This window comes from Cryptotermes secundus, unplaced genomic scaffold, assembly GCF_002891405.2.
Source record: "Cryptotermes secundus unplaced genomic scaffold, Csec_1.0 scaffold836, whole genome shotgun sequence".
NCBI lineage: Eukaryota > Metazoa > Arthropoda > Insecta > Blattodea > Kalotermitidae > Cryptotermes > Cryptotermes secundus.
The window spans coordinates 1021744-1034231 of NW_019729223.1; the positions used below are offsets into that span (position 1 = coordinate 1021744).

The following is a 12488-nucleotide window of genomic DNA, read 5'->3' on the forward strand; positions in this document are numbered from 1 at the left end:
CGCATTTCTGCACAATTCTTTCGCGGGCCGGATGTGACCCGTGGGCCGTAGTTTGGAGACCCTTGATCTAGACAATNCGCTTTCAATGGGCCGGATAAAATGAGAAATGTATATGAGGTATATGTATATAGGTATATGAGTTTTATTGAAAGCACAGGATTTCATAAACAAAATACAAAGTACGTNTCATTTATTCACCTTCCATAAATCCTGCTGAGAGTATATTCTCATGCGGATGTGGCGATCGTCCTTGTTACAGTCACAACTAAGAATTACAGTTGTCATCCAATAGCATTCACGTTTGTAATAAAATACTGATAAACATATACAACATACTAAATAAGTTAATTTTAATAGTAAAAGTAATGGCAAACCTTATACANACGAACTGCTCGCGCTACCTACATTGCCACGAAGCGAAACTGCCGATCGAGGATGAACAAGTACGAAGAAATACTGCACAGTATACAGTCCAGAATTAGTAAAATTGTGAATAATATTAATATTAACATAATATGGAATATCAATATATTTTAAACACAATCTTAATTAATGAATTTTAAATCTATGAACAAGTATTTTTTTACCAGTACTCATTGGAAAATTAGTTCAATTGGCATATTTCTGCACAATTCTTTTGCGGGCCGGATGTGACCCATGGGCCGTAGTTTGGAGACCCTTGATCTAGACAATCGGCTCAAAGATGGCGGCAAGGTTCTCAGCCTTACTCACTGGCCGCACTTTACTCCCCAGGAAAATTATTTAATTATTTCCTGGTACTCATTTCTGTTAGAGGTTGAGTCGACCCCAGGGCCACAGTGCGGCTGGAAGGATTAGGTCAACTGAAAAATTCAATGACCTCATCGGGACTTGAACCTGTGACCTTCTGGCTTGTAGCATAGTGCCTCAACCAACTACGCTACCGCGTGCCCCCTATACAACATACTAAATAAGTTAATTTTAATAGTAAAAGTAATGGCAAACCTTATACAATTTGTACAGTTTTATACAAGTCTATTAATTAAAAAATTCAATAATTGAAACACAATGTCATTAATGAGCACTGTATAACATACACATAAATTAATAGTATAGTAAATTTAAATAAAGACTAGTATACAGTGATATAAAAATTGTGTATATCTGAAATAAGTAACTAAAAACTAGAACACAGGCTGACAATTTTGTCTTCTTAAAATTGTAAAGTAAGACAGATTCTTGAATTTTAAAAAGATTTATAACTAAAATATTCCTGTAATGAATAAAACGAATGTAACTATAAAAATTATTTTGACTGTACCTCAGAACTCTTAGTGTCACTCAATATATCCTTAACATGTTGTGGTAGATTATCATAGACCTTTGTTCCTAAACAATAAACTCCCTTTTGGTATTTACTCAAATTTACAAGAGGTTGATGGAGATTATTTTACTGTCTGGTATTTTTTCTATGAATCTCTAAATTTACTATGAATTTGTTTCTGTTTTTTATCACAAAGAGCATAAGAGATAGTATGTACTGACATGCCAGAGGCAAGATTTTTAATTTTCGAAATAAGTTTCTGCACGAATCTCTCCTTCTGCATCCCATCATAATTCAAATTATATTCTTTTGCATTCTAAATATGTTTATACTTTGGGGTGAGTTACCCCAAAAGGGTAAACCATAATTTATAATAGAATTAAAATAAGAGTGATAAACCATTTTTAAAGTATTTATGGACGTGTATGGTTTAAGCGATCTTATTATGTAGCAGACTGCACTTAGTTTTGAACTAATATAGTCAATGTGGTACTGCCAGCTCATTACATCATCAATGAATATTCTAAGAATCTTAATATTGGATATAGATGTAATTCGTTTTTTATCATATATAACTTTTATTTCAGATTTAGGATTATTATTTCTAGCTGTAAGTTGAATGTAGTGGGTTTTGTTAAAATTTATAGAAAGTTGGTTTACTTTGAACCATTCATCTATACTGTGAAAAGCATTGTTATATTTACACAGAGATCATTATAGTTTGAACTTTTAACTAACAAACTAGTATAGTCTGCAAATAATATAGGTACAGTTTTATCATTATAGTTTTGGGTAAATCGTTTATATAAATGAGAAATATCGGGCCCAGAATTGAACCCTGTGGGACACCATGTTTAATTCTGCCCCATGTCAAAAATTAATTGAGATCAAGATTTATATTTGTAATTAAAACCCTTTGATATCTATTTCTGAAATATGATTCAAGCCATAGTTTAGCTTTACCTTTTATCCCACAGAACTCCAATTTCGACAAGAGAACCTCATGATTAACACAGTCGAAGGCCTCTTTGAGGTCACAAAAAATGTCTATTAAGTTTTTGCTGTTTAAGGTCTTGTAGACTTCATTCACTAACTTGTATATAGCCTCATCTGTTGAAGATTTTGTTCTAAAACCAAACTGTTCTTCTACTAAAATGTTATTGTTATTTAAGTGCTCAATCAGTTGAATGCTCATAGCTTTTTCTAATACCTTAGAGAACGAAGTTAAGAGTGATATAGGCCAATAATTGGAAATATCTGATTTCTCACATTTTTTAAACAGCGGGAAAATTCCTTGTGATAATGAATTGTTGCATATGTAATACACACGCAACACCGTGATCTTAAGGTCTGCCGAAAACATATACAAAATGTACTACATATTTATGTAATGAGTGGCTACTGGCTTTACTCACCCCATGAGTCCCTGGTCCCAGCCTTTGATAACCTGACCAGATCCAAGGGTGAATGTCAGTGGTTCCCCTCTGTTATAACTGCTGTCGAATTCGGTGCCATCTTCCAGAGTGCCCTATTAGTTAACATTCACATTTTTTTTTTGGATCACATTGCTCTGCTTTCCTTGCGAATGTAAATATTAACTATGCCATGCAATTCTACAAGTAACAAACTGGTTTTTCATTGCACACAAATCGTAACTTACCGCATTTGAAACCGCATAGAATACAGATTTCACCTTACCTTGTAATGCATATGAAGAAAGTCACCTTTTTTCGATTTCACTTGACAGTTATCGACTCTCTTTTTAACACCAATTTGAAGTTTTTTCTTTGTATTGGCACTTTTATCATCATCACCCAAAGTCAAATCAAAATTACTTAAAACAACCAAAAACAGGCACGCAATAAAACCCAGCAACTTACAAGCGTGCATATTGACGTTGCTTTATGGCCTTTATGGCGTGTGAGCTTCGATTTTAACCACTTGTAACCACAGCACAATATCATTCCACTCTTTCATCTTGATTTTCAGAATGTACTTCTCTCCAGTTGACAAGCGGGCTGCACTAGCGCATGCGTAAAGTGGAAAGCACGTGGTGACCGGTTTAGTGTGTAAACAAAGTGGTGTTAAGGTCTTCGTGAGCACTTCTCGTAAAATACTGTCGTTAGTCTGAGTACCTTTGATTCTTCGACATCGCGAGTCTACAATGAGTTTTGACAAATTTAAGGACACCATAGACCAAGGAGATACTGTTATTCTTTATCTGAGTGTTAATAGCATGCATGCTATTCAAGTTCAACCTAAAATAAAAAACAGGAAAGATGAATGGGTTGACAATGTTTTCCAGACGACTTACGGTGCCCTGAAGGTTCAGTCCCTTGTGGGAAAGAAGTTTGGTACTAAAGTGGCTTTGTCAAGAGGGTGGGCGTATGTCTTACATCCCACACCTGAACTATGGACTCTGACTTTACCACATCGAACACAAATCATATATACTCCAGACATTAGCATGATCATTTTTCAATTAGAAATAAAACCTGGAAGTGTGGTTGTTGAATCTGGTGTGTAATATAATTATTTTATATAAATGAGTGTGGATGGATGATGGGTTATGTTGATATTTGGTTGAAGAACACAGGTTACAAGTTTACTTCTGGATTTCAAAATGGCCACTGTATCTAATCATTCCTGACAGTTGTGATAACATTTGGATCAGTGACGATAGTATATACGCAATTTATTTTATTAATCTGTTTCCTAGTTATGTTTAGTATGTGTTAATGATGGTTGGATTTGTAGACAATAAGGACATGTTAGGAAATTAAGCTCTGTATGAATACAAATATACATTTTGATATTCTCCTCCTCCTCCTCCTCATCATCATCATCACCACCACCACCACCAACACGACATGCTACTTAATATGACAAAGATAATTTTTATATCATGAAGGCAACATTTCTGTGTACGTAATTCATATTTTTGCATCAGATTGGTTTATAAAATGATATGGTGTACTATTGTCTTTGGACCCATTCTTGAAATATGTTATGGCCACTCAGTTTCATTTTCCTGAATTATATTTGCAGTGCTAAACAATTTTAAATTCATTATGGGTTAGTCACTAAACATATACAGTGAGATTTTTTAGAGCATCTGCTAATGCATGGATTCTTTCTTGCCAGGTCAAGCTGACCTGTTGTGGATAAGTTTTGCTTGACAAAAGTTCTGTCTAGAAAACTCACTGTCATGCTGCTTGTCTTTAAATATTTCATCCCTCCATTTTTAATTTTACTTAAAATGCAGTGAATTATTTTTTATGGTGTGTGTCAGTATCAGTGAAACTAACAATTGATGCATACCTTTATTATATTATTATATAATCAAATGATTTGTTTACTTTTTATAATATTTCATAAGTGGATATTGCTTTACTTCCAGTTCAAAGTATATTTCTTCTTTTGGTTCCTATTTTCAGATTCATCACAGCTGTAAATATTTGTTTAGAAATGCTACAGGCAATATGAGTATGTGGCAGAACTCAATAATTGAATTAAGTAGATTGAATAAGGCCATATATATTCTGACTAATGTATGTTATTCTTACAACCATTATTTCATAATTTGCTTAATGAATTAGCTAACTGGTTGAATATTTAACAATAATATGAGTACTGAAGTGGAGTAGTTGACGAAATGAGAAATGATAGGGAAATCTAAGTACTCAGAGTAAATCTTCCCAAAACCACCTTGCCCACCAAAAATGGCACATGACCTGACCTGGGTCTGAGCCAAGGCTGTGACTGCCTGAACTAGTTACGGTCCAACTTCATGAGGATGTACACCAGTTCTGCTATACTGTTTCTCTTGTATATTAAAAACCAACCACCTAACATAAACAGAGTTCCTGTGTGTTATCTCTGATGATAATACTGATGTCATAGTTGCAGAACCTTATAAAAGTCATCCTATAGGAATATCAAATCATATCTTTGCTACCATAGCCATTAATATTACTGAAGTTTATTGTAGTGACATATTCCTCTTGTAAAAGAAAGCTGTCAGTATCATGGCAAGAGCTCAGACAAGAGAATCATGTAAATACTTATTTGCCAGTGAGTGCTTATTAATTATAATAATATTTATGATTGACAGAAATGTTTCAAATATACTCGGAGGTCCATAAGATTAAAATATAAGACAGAAACATGATCTCCACAGACATAGCATTCATCTTGATCTTCAGAGATTAATTGCAGACATAATCTGTCAAAACTGAGAGTCTTTTATGCAGATATAAATACTTACAGCACTCCCTCCTTAAAAACAAAAAGTTAATCCAAGAATTATTTCTGATTCCAACTTTCTGCTTTTTTGATTAAATCATAAATCCTTGTGTAGTTCTGTATGTGTACTTTTGTGCATTGCTCTGTGAGTTGTTTACTGCTGTATTGCTACTAGCAGTATGTTGTTATGTGAAGCAATTTAGTAGTGTCTGAACAAGTATATGAACATGTACAGTGTGTATATAAATAATTATATATTTATGTATGACCATACCCTAAGGAGTATTACGATGTATTGTAGCGTAGGATATGTGTTGTCAGGCATATTGTATTTTAGGCATTTTATAATCGGCATAAATTCATCTGCAGGTTCACTGACCGGTATCACTGCGACGTCGTCTACAGGGAGCTCTTCTTGTTGTTCCGCCTCAGGTTTCTTGTCCACTGGGTCCGGCTTTTCTTCTAATAGATGTGCCTCCAACTCTTGGCAGGCTATTGTCTTTGTTTCTGTTCGAGTGGCTTCCATCCTTTCTTGGATAGCTCTTGTTTCTTCTCTGGTGGCTTCCGTTTCTGCGACCAGCTCTTCTCGCATGGCGGCCATCTTTCCTCGCCAGGCTTTCCACCTGTTGTCAGCCCTTTTCTCGGCAGCTTCTCTCTGGGCCCNCGCGACAAATAACTTCACGCCGTATTTTATATAGCGAATTTTATTTCACATTCGCACTTACAATCACCCAAATTACAGGTTTACGATTACTGCTATCTGCAGTATCACAAATAGTACACTCCAAATGCCACAAGACAACTGACTAGTTGCTGGCTAACTCGGAACTAACTCGGAGGTAGCTCGAGGACTCACTCTGTTTAAGCTCATAAAAATTCTGACACCAAACTGTCACGTGTTTTGAGTTCGAATCTCATTGGTCACGTGTGTAAGTCCAAATCCCACTTCTGACACCAGTTTAACGTGTTTCGTTACTGAAGACGCCGTAGAGATCATTAATTGGTTTATTGAACAATCTACAAATAACGGCTACAATTAATTATCACACAGTTGAGGGGTTTCACACTTTATAACCCTATGCGCAAATCAGCTCACTCTGTGTTCAGTAGTCTACACGTTTACAGTAGGGGAGCTATGTATCACTGTGTCACACGCTCCCAATTACACAATCACACACACGTCTGGATCTTCTTCCCGCGACGGCTGCTATACTCCAACTGTAGTCGGCTGACTGGAGAACTGTTGATAACACACTCAGCGACTGTCACAGTACAACTCTGCGGTAGCCACATTAGAACTCGCTCATAGTTGCTGTGCAGTTCCCTTATATAGCAGCAGTGGTGCCTGTTGAGTGCCACGTCACAGTAGGAGGTTGATTACGGGTACGTAGCGTTGCGCGTTACGTCACCGCGGAGGGGTGGGAGGGTGCACTACGTTACCGCCCTGCGCCTGTGGCCTGAGTTGCCATGTTGCTGCTGGGTAGGGAGGGGTTCTCCGTTGCGCAACATGTTACACTGTGTACTGTACACTGATATTATTTCACACACTGAACATCAAGATTCATGGAATGCATATATCTGTCCTCCGCCCAACTATCCTTTATGCCTCCATCCATCTGCAGGCAGTGTATAATGGTGAATGAGAGCCAATAGGATGAATTATGAGTTGAGAGAGATTCCAATGGAAGGAGCCTAAGTTACTTTGAGTACTATTTTATAGTTTATTTTCTAGGAATTGGAAGAAACAGTAAATGTCTGTACAGGTATTCCTGTATATGTGGTCGTGTGAAATTATAAACATGTACAACATAAAATAAATTGAGAACCACCAACTTTTACCACTGAACCACAGGTTGCTCTGTTGGTTAATGTGGCATACTCGTACTGTTGATTTGTAATTTTCATATCATAATTAAAGCTGCATAATGTCACAGCTTAAAAAATCTGAAAGGGTTGTGCCATAGTCAGGCGGTTAGTCACCGTTTTCCACTGCAGTGTCCTGGGTTTAATTCCAGGTCTGGTCATGTGGGATCTATGGTGAACAAGATGGCATTAGGGTAGTATTTCTGCCAGTACTTCGGTTTTCCCTGCAAATTCACATTCAACCAAGTGCTCCACATTCATTAATCATCCTATCATATGACACTGTATTGTCTTAATCTTGACAGCATCATCAATTACCAACTTAAAAAGAAGAAATTTGAGAATCTGAAGAACATTGATACGACATTCTTCTGTACAGGTACTGGAAGTGGCTCCTTGTCACATGCACTTATTCGCTGTATCAAGCCACAAGGACATCTATATACGTTTGATTTCCATGAATATCGTGTGTCAGTTGCTCGTGAAGAATTTGAAGCTCACGGTATTGGACAATTTGTGAGTGTGGAAAAACGAGATGTGTGTCAAGATGGTTTTGGAACTGAACTGAACGGCAAGGCCGATGCAGTGTTTCTCGATCTTCCACATCCATGGGAAGCTGTGCCCCATGCTGCTGCTTCTATCAAGGATTTGGGTAAGCTGATCCATTGATAGTTGACATAAGGGCTAGTCAAATGAAAGTGGACTGTGTAGAATGGCTACCACATGAGGTCAGTGCTAATATGTTATGGTTGCATGTGTACAGTAATTTGTGATATTATGAACTTCGAATTAATAGTTTTCACTTTACAAATTGATAAACCTAACATCTCTTCTTGGTATACATAATAAAATTTTACTACAACTAAAGCACACAAAGTCATATGTATGTTGCCATCCAACCCTGTCCACCATCCCTTACTGATCTTTTGATGGCCAGTCACTATCCTTGTTCTGTGTTGTTGTCTATTGAATTTGGCGTTTTTGCGGTTTCTCAAAATATTTTCTCTTCAGTCATAACTTCTGAGAGCTTGTCAGCATCAACTGCTAGTGCCACATAGTGTGTAAGTCGTCATTGTAACGTGAACATCAAGATTTGGATCGTCTGATCTGTTCCATTCATCTGTACAGTAGATTCATCCTTCCAGCATAATTTCAGGCATCCTATGGATCTTGTTTGTTAGGTGTATAGTCCATTAACTATTTTGGAATGTGTTCAAGTTTCATCCTTTCAACATGATGATTTAAATTAAGTATGTAATCCTGAATTATAATATTTAAATTGAATATATTTAATTCATTAATGGGTAGATATGACTTGGCAACACATCTTGGCTGGTGACCAAATAAGAACCATTCAGGTCTGGAAGCAAGTGGTGTGTAAGTCTTGATAAAAAACTAGGCATTTATTATAAAGGTATATTGTTCATTGAAGTAAATATATAGGTAAAGGCAAAGTTGTCCTTGTGCTCAACTAATTAAACACTACGCCATTAAGGCATATGCGGGAGTGGATGTATAGATCCACATTTTCTTGACCTTGTCACTAGTCGGAGGTGAGTTGTCAGCTTCACTCTCCTGCTGCTTTAACTCCAGGGAAAGAGCTCCTGGTATCCATCGGATAGGAGGCTGGTTGGGCCCCAGAGCTAGTCTGGACGCAGTGGAGACTGTACTATACTGAGACTCGAACTCCAACCCCTCAGTTGTCCAGCCCATAGCCAGTCGCTGTACTGACTACGCTATCCTGCAATAAATACACATACATACAATATGTATACTGTGTACTATTTACTGAATCGGAATCACCTGACACAAGTGACAGGACACTGTCATGTAGAAGTATTCCTGTTTGAAATGGAGCTGGCAAATAACCTCTCTGAAAAAAAAAATCATAATAAGTAGGAAATCAGGATTCTGTCATTTGGGTGCCTACTTTATGAACTATCACAAGGCACTATTAAGCAAAATATTGTTCTTGTATAAAGTATAGGACTGCAGGAAGGTTGAATTACAGATGAGGGACCCAAACAAATCAGTGATGGTCATAATTTAAGGTACAGTGACATCCACTCTGTTAGGTTTGTCTTAAATAATGAATTTGCCTTCTTCAGCTATAATGCAGCTGTCTTGAGAGCTTTCCAGAAACCCTTCAGCTACTCAGTAAGAGGAGATGCCCCTTGCTGCACAGATTGAGGCTATTAGTGGACTGGACAGATGAGCATATACATATTACAGTTTCTCTTCAATATCACCCCAGGAAATTGTTGAGCAGCTGATGTGAACAAGCTTAATCATCATGTGCTGGATGACCATAATGTCAAGCTTTTGCTACTATATTTAAATCAGTCAGCCACGTTACTTCATGTATAATCTTTTGTACACATTGCCTGCATAAATTCTGTTCAAAATAAATAAGTGAGGAACAGATTCTGGTAAAGCTAAAAGATAAAGCTATCCCTCTAACAGGCCATGAAGGCCCATAGGGTTGTGAAACGTCGAGGCTCCCACATTTTCTCTAGACAGTCAGCTCACAGGTGGCAGTAAAGTTGTCAACCTAATTCGCCGGCTGCTCTTTTCTCCCTGGAAGATTCCTGGTACTTATTTCTGTTAGAGGCTGAGTTGACCCTAGGCCCATGGTGCGGATGGAGGAATTGGGTAAATTGAAAAAATCCACCTCATTGGGTGTCGAACCTGCGACCTTCTGGCTTATAGCATAGTGCCCCCACAAATTCCCATCAAAAGATGTCCAAGTAAATTTATGAATGTTACAATGTGGTAACATTGTACTTTTGACAATAAGATTTTTGGATGTGGCAGAGTTTACTCTTCTGACTCCATTATCATTACTAATTTCATGTAAACACTATTCCCAATTGTTGGTTTGAAAATGTCTTCCCTACCTACTTTGGCATTGAAGTCTCCTAACAAAATTTTCATATGGTATTTAGGGAATTTATCGAATACATGTTCTAGTTCTAACTGTAAATAAATGAAGATGTGTAGGATTTTCACTGGATCAAAGAGAACTGAACAAAATGCCAAGAACTTACTAAAGAGAAATTAGATGAAATTGGTGTCATACTTGAATATTCTCTTTGAGAATCAGTCAGGAGTGAGTGCACAAGAGACCAGGGTTTTAAAATTGATATTAACCACCATAAAACTTTTGAAATTGAAATAATATGAAATAACAGCAGTTGACTAACACATAATGCTTAAGGTGTCCTCGTGGTGGTGGTTCAAGAATTTATTGGGACAGTATTGAAGAGAAATTAACAAATGTCTGCATAACATACAGCTTTAAAAGCTCATCCTTTTATACACCAATGAGTTAGTATACAAAAAATTCATATATAAGAGTAACTGTATGTATGAAACTGTTTCTGCACGCATTATGAATATGCTGGTGGCACAGTAAGATAATGATTTTGGAGAGTACTTGTAAATAAATGTACCAGCGTCATTCTGCATGACACTTTCCTTTGACTTCACCTTACTAGATGCTGTACTACTACCCATACTGTATCTAGGCCATGGATATAAGTCTCATGATTCTACCCCCTCCACATCTCCCTCCAGTATATTTCCCTATCCCCTCAAGTACTGTAGCCATTCTGATAACACAAATGTTGGCAGCAACGGTCACATGATAAACATTGCTAATGACATGTGCTTTGGATTGGCTGACATACAACTGATTTGGTCTGGAAGGGGATATACAGGCAATGGAGTGGAAGTGCCAAGTAGCATCATCCCCACAATTCATGGGATCTCTTTCCCTGGCCTCAGTGTAGTCTACTATTTGTATGACTTAACTAAGGGTTATGTTTATCAAACATAAATTGCAATATCTTTAGTCTACCTCTGCTCGAATAAATCAGGCTGTAGGTTTCAGCAGGTGTTTGCCGATATCAGCTGTATGAGCAGAATAGTTTGGTTCTGTGCCTAGGAGCACTGTTGGTAGTGTGAGGTCTTATGTAGTTTTGTCATTACTCCGATGACAACCCACTTCTTTGGAACAGTTTGTTGGTCCTGAAAAGGATCGTGGTTGATGAGATGCTTGACCGGTGAGGTAGCGCGGCGCGCGCCAGTAGGGAGAGAGGCTAGTTGCGGTGAGTGGACTGGCCGCAGTGTGGCTGTTGCTGGAGGTTGCTTGGTTGCTGTGCGGCAGGTGAGTTGGAGTTGCGTGGCTAACGCAGGGCAGTCGTAGGCTGCTGGTGAAAGGCTTGTCGTTGAGTGCTGTCGTAGGAGTGATGAGGCAGTGGCTATGCCAGATGCCCAGTGGGTCAGACAGGGACACGACCACCGACGAGTCCAGGCGAGGTGCCCCAGTGAGTCGGGTGTGAGAGAGCTGGAGTGCCGAGGCAGTCGTGCCTGGCGCAGCCTGCTGATGCCTCCAAAGACCAAGCGCTGGCGACGAAGGCTGCCGGCTGATGTTGCTTGGTGTGGCTTGATCGTAGACTGATGATCGACTGATCATTTGGCGTTGGAGCTGCCCCTTTTTATACACTGATTGGTGGGCGGAGTGAAACTTGAAATTGAGGAGGAAGAATTGATTGGCTAGCACGTGTAACGATGTAGATGCGGGTTAGCAGGAGGCGCTGTATAAATGCGAACGTTTGAAGCAATCTGATTGGTTAGCGCGCGTGATGGTGATGTGAAGAGCGAGCGTTGCAGAAATGCGTGATAATGTAGGATGTTCCCACAGTAGTGAGACTGGTTCCCACAGAAGCCCAAACAGAGTGTGCCATGAGAATTTCACAGAATGAAAAAACCAATTGCTTGCTATTCTCTTCTGATGTTTATTATTAAGAGGAGTAGCCTTATGCCATATACTCATACATATGAATAGATAGGCCTATGTGGAATATACAGGGGATGGACGAAAATAGGGAAACACCCAACAAAAAACACATTACCATGACTAATATGGTGTAGGACAACCTCTGGCTTGCAGAACTGCTTGCATTCTCCTTGGAATGGATAAATAGAGGTCCTATATGATTTGCAAGGGAATCTTGTACCATTCTTCCTGAAAAACATGGCAAGTTCTGTTATCGATGATGGAGGTGGATAGCGC

The 12488-nt window shown here is 38.3% G+C and overlaps 2 protein-coding genes across 2 annotated transcripts in view; one reads left to right on the forward strand and one right to left on the reverse strand.

The window, feature by feature from the left end:
- LOC111865565 (peptidyl-prolyl cis-trans isomerase FKBP2) overlaps positions 1-3239 on the reverse strand; it is a 4964-nt gene extending 1725 nt beyond the window's left edge. Inside the window, exons 1-2 of the mRNA XM_023853713.2 lie at positions 3002-3239; positions 2719-2831 (exon numbers count right to left, since the gene is read on the reverse strand). Coding sequence (XP_023709481.1) covers positions 2719-2831; positions 3002-3193 — 305 coding nt within the window. The 5' untranslated portion in view covers positions 3194-3239. The remainder of the gene's footprint in view (positions 1-2718; positions 2832-3001) is intronic.
- A 109-nt stretch (positions 3240-3348) lies between these two features.
- LOC111865564 (tRNA (adenine(58)-N(1))-methyltransferase catalytic subunit TRMT61A) overlaps positions 3349-12488 on the forward strand; it is a 220908-nt gene continuing 211768 nt past the window's right edge. The window contains exons 1-2 of the mRNA XM_023853712.2: positions 3349-3822; positions 7791-8063. Of these exons, the coding sequence (XP_023709480.1) occupies positions 3468-3822; positions 7791-8063 (628 nt within the window). The 5' untranslated portion in view covers positions 3349-3467. The remainder of the gene's footprint in view (positions 3823-7790; positions 8064-12488) is intronic.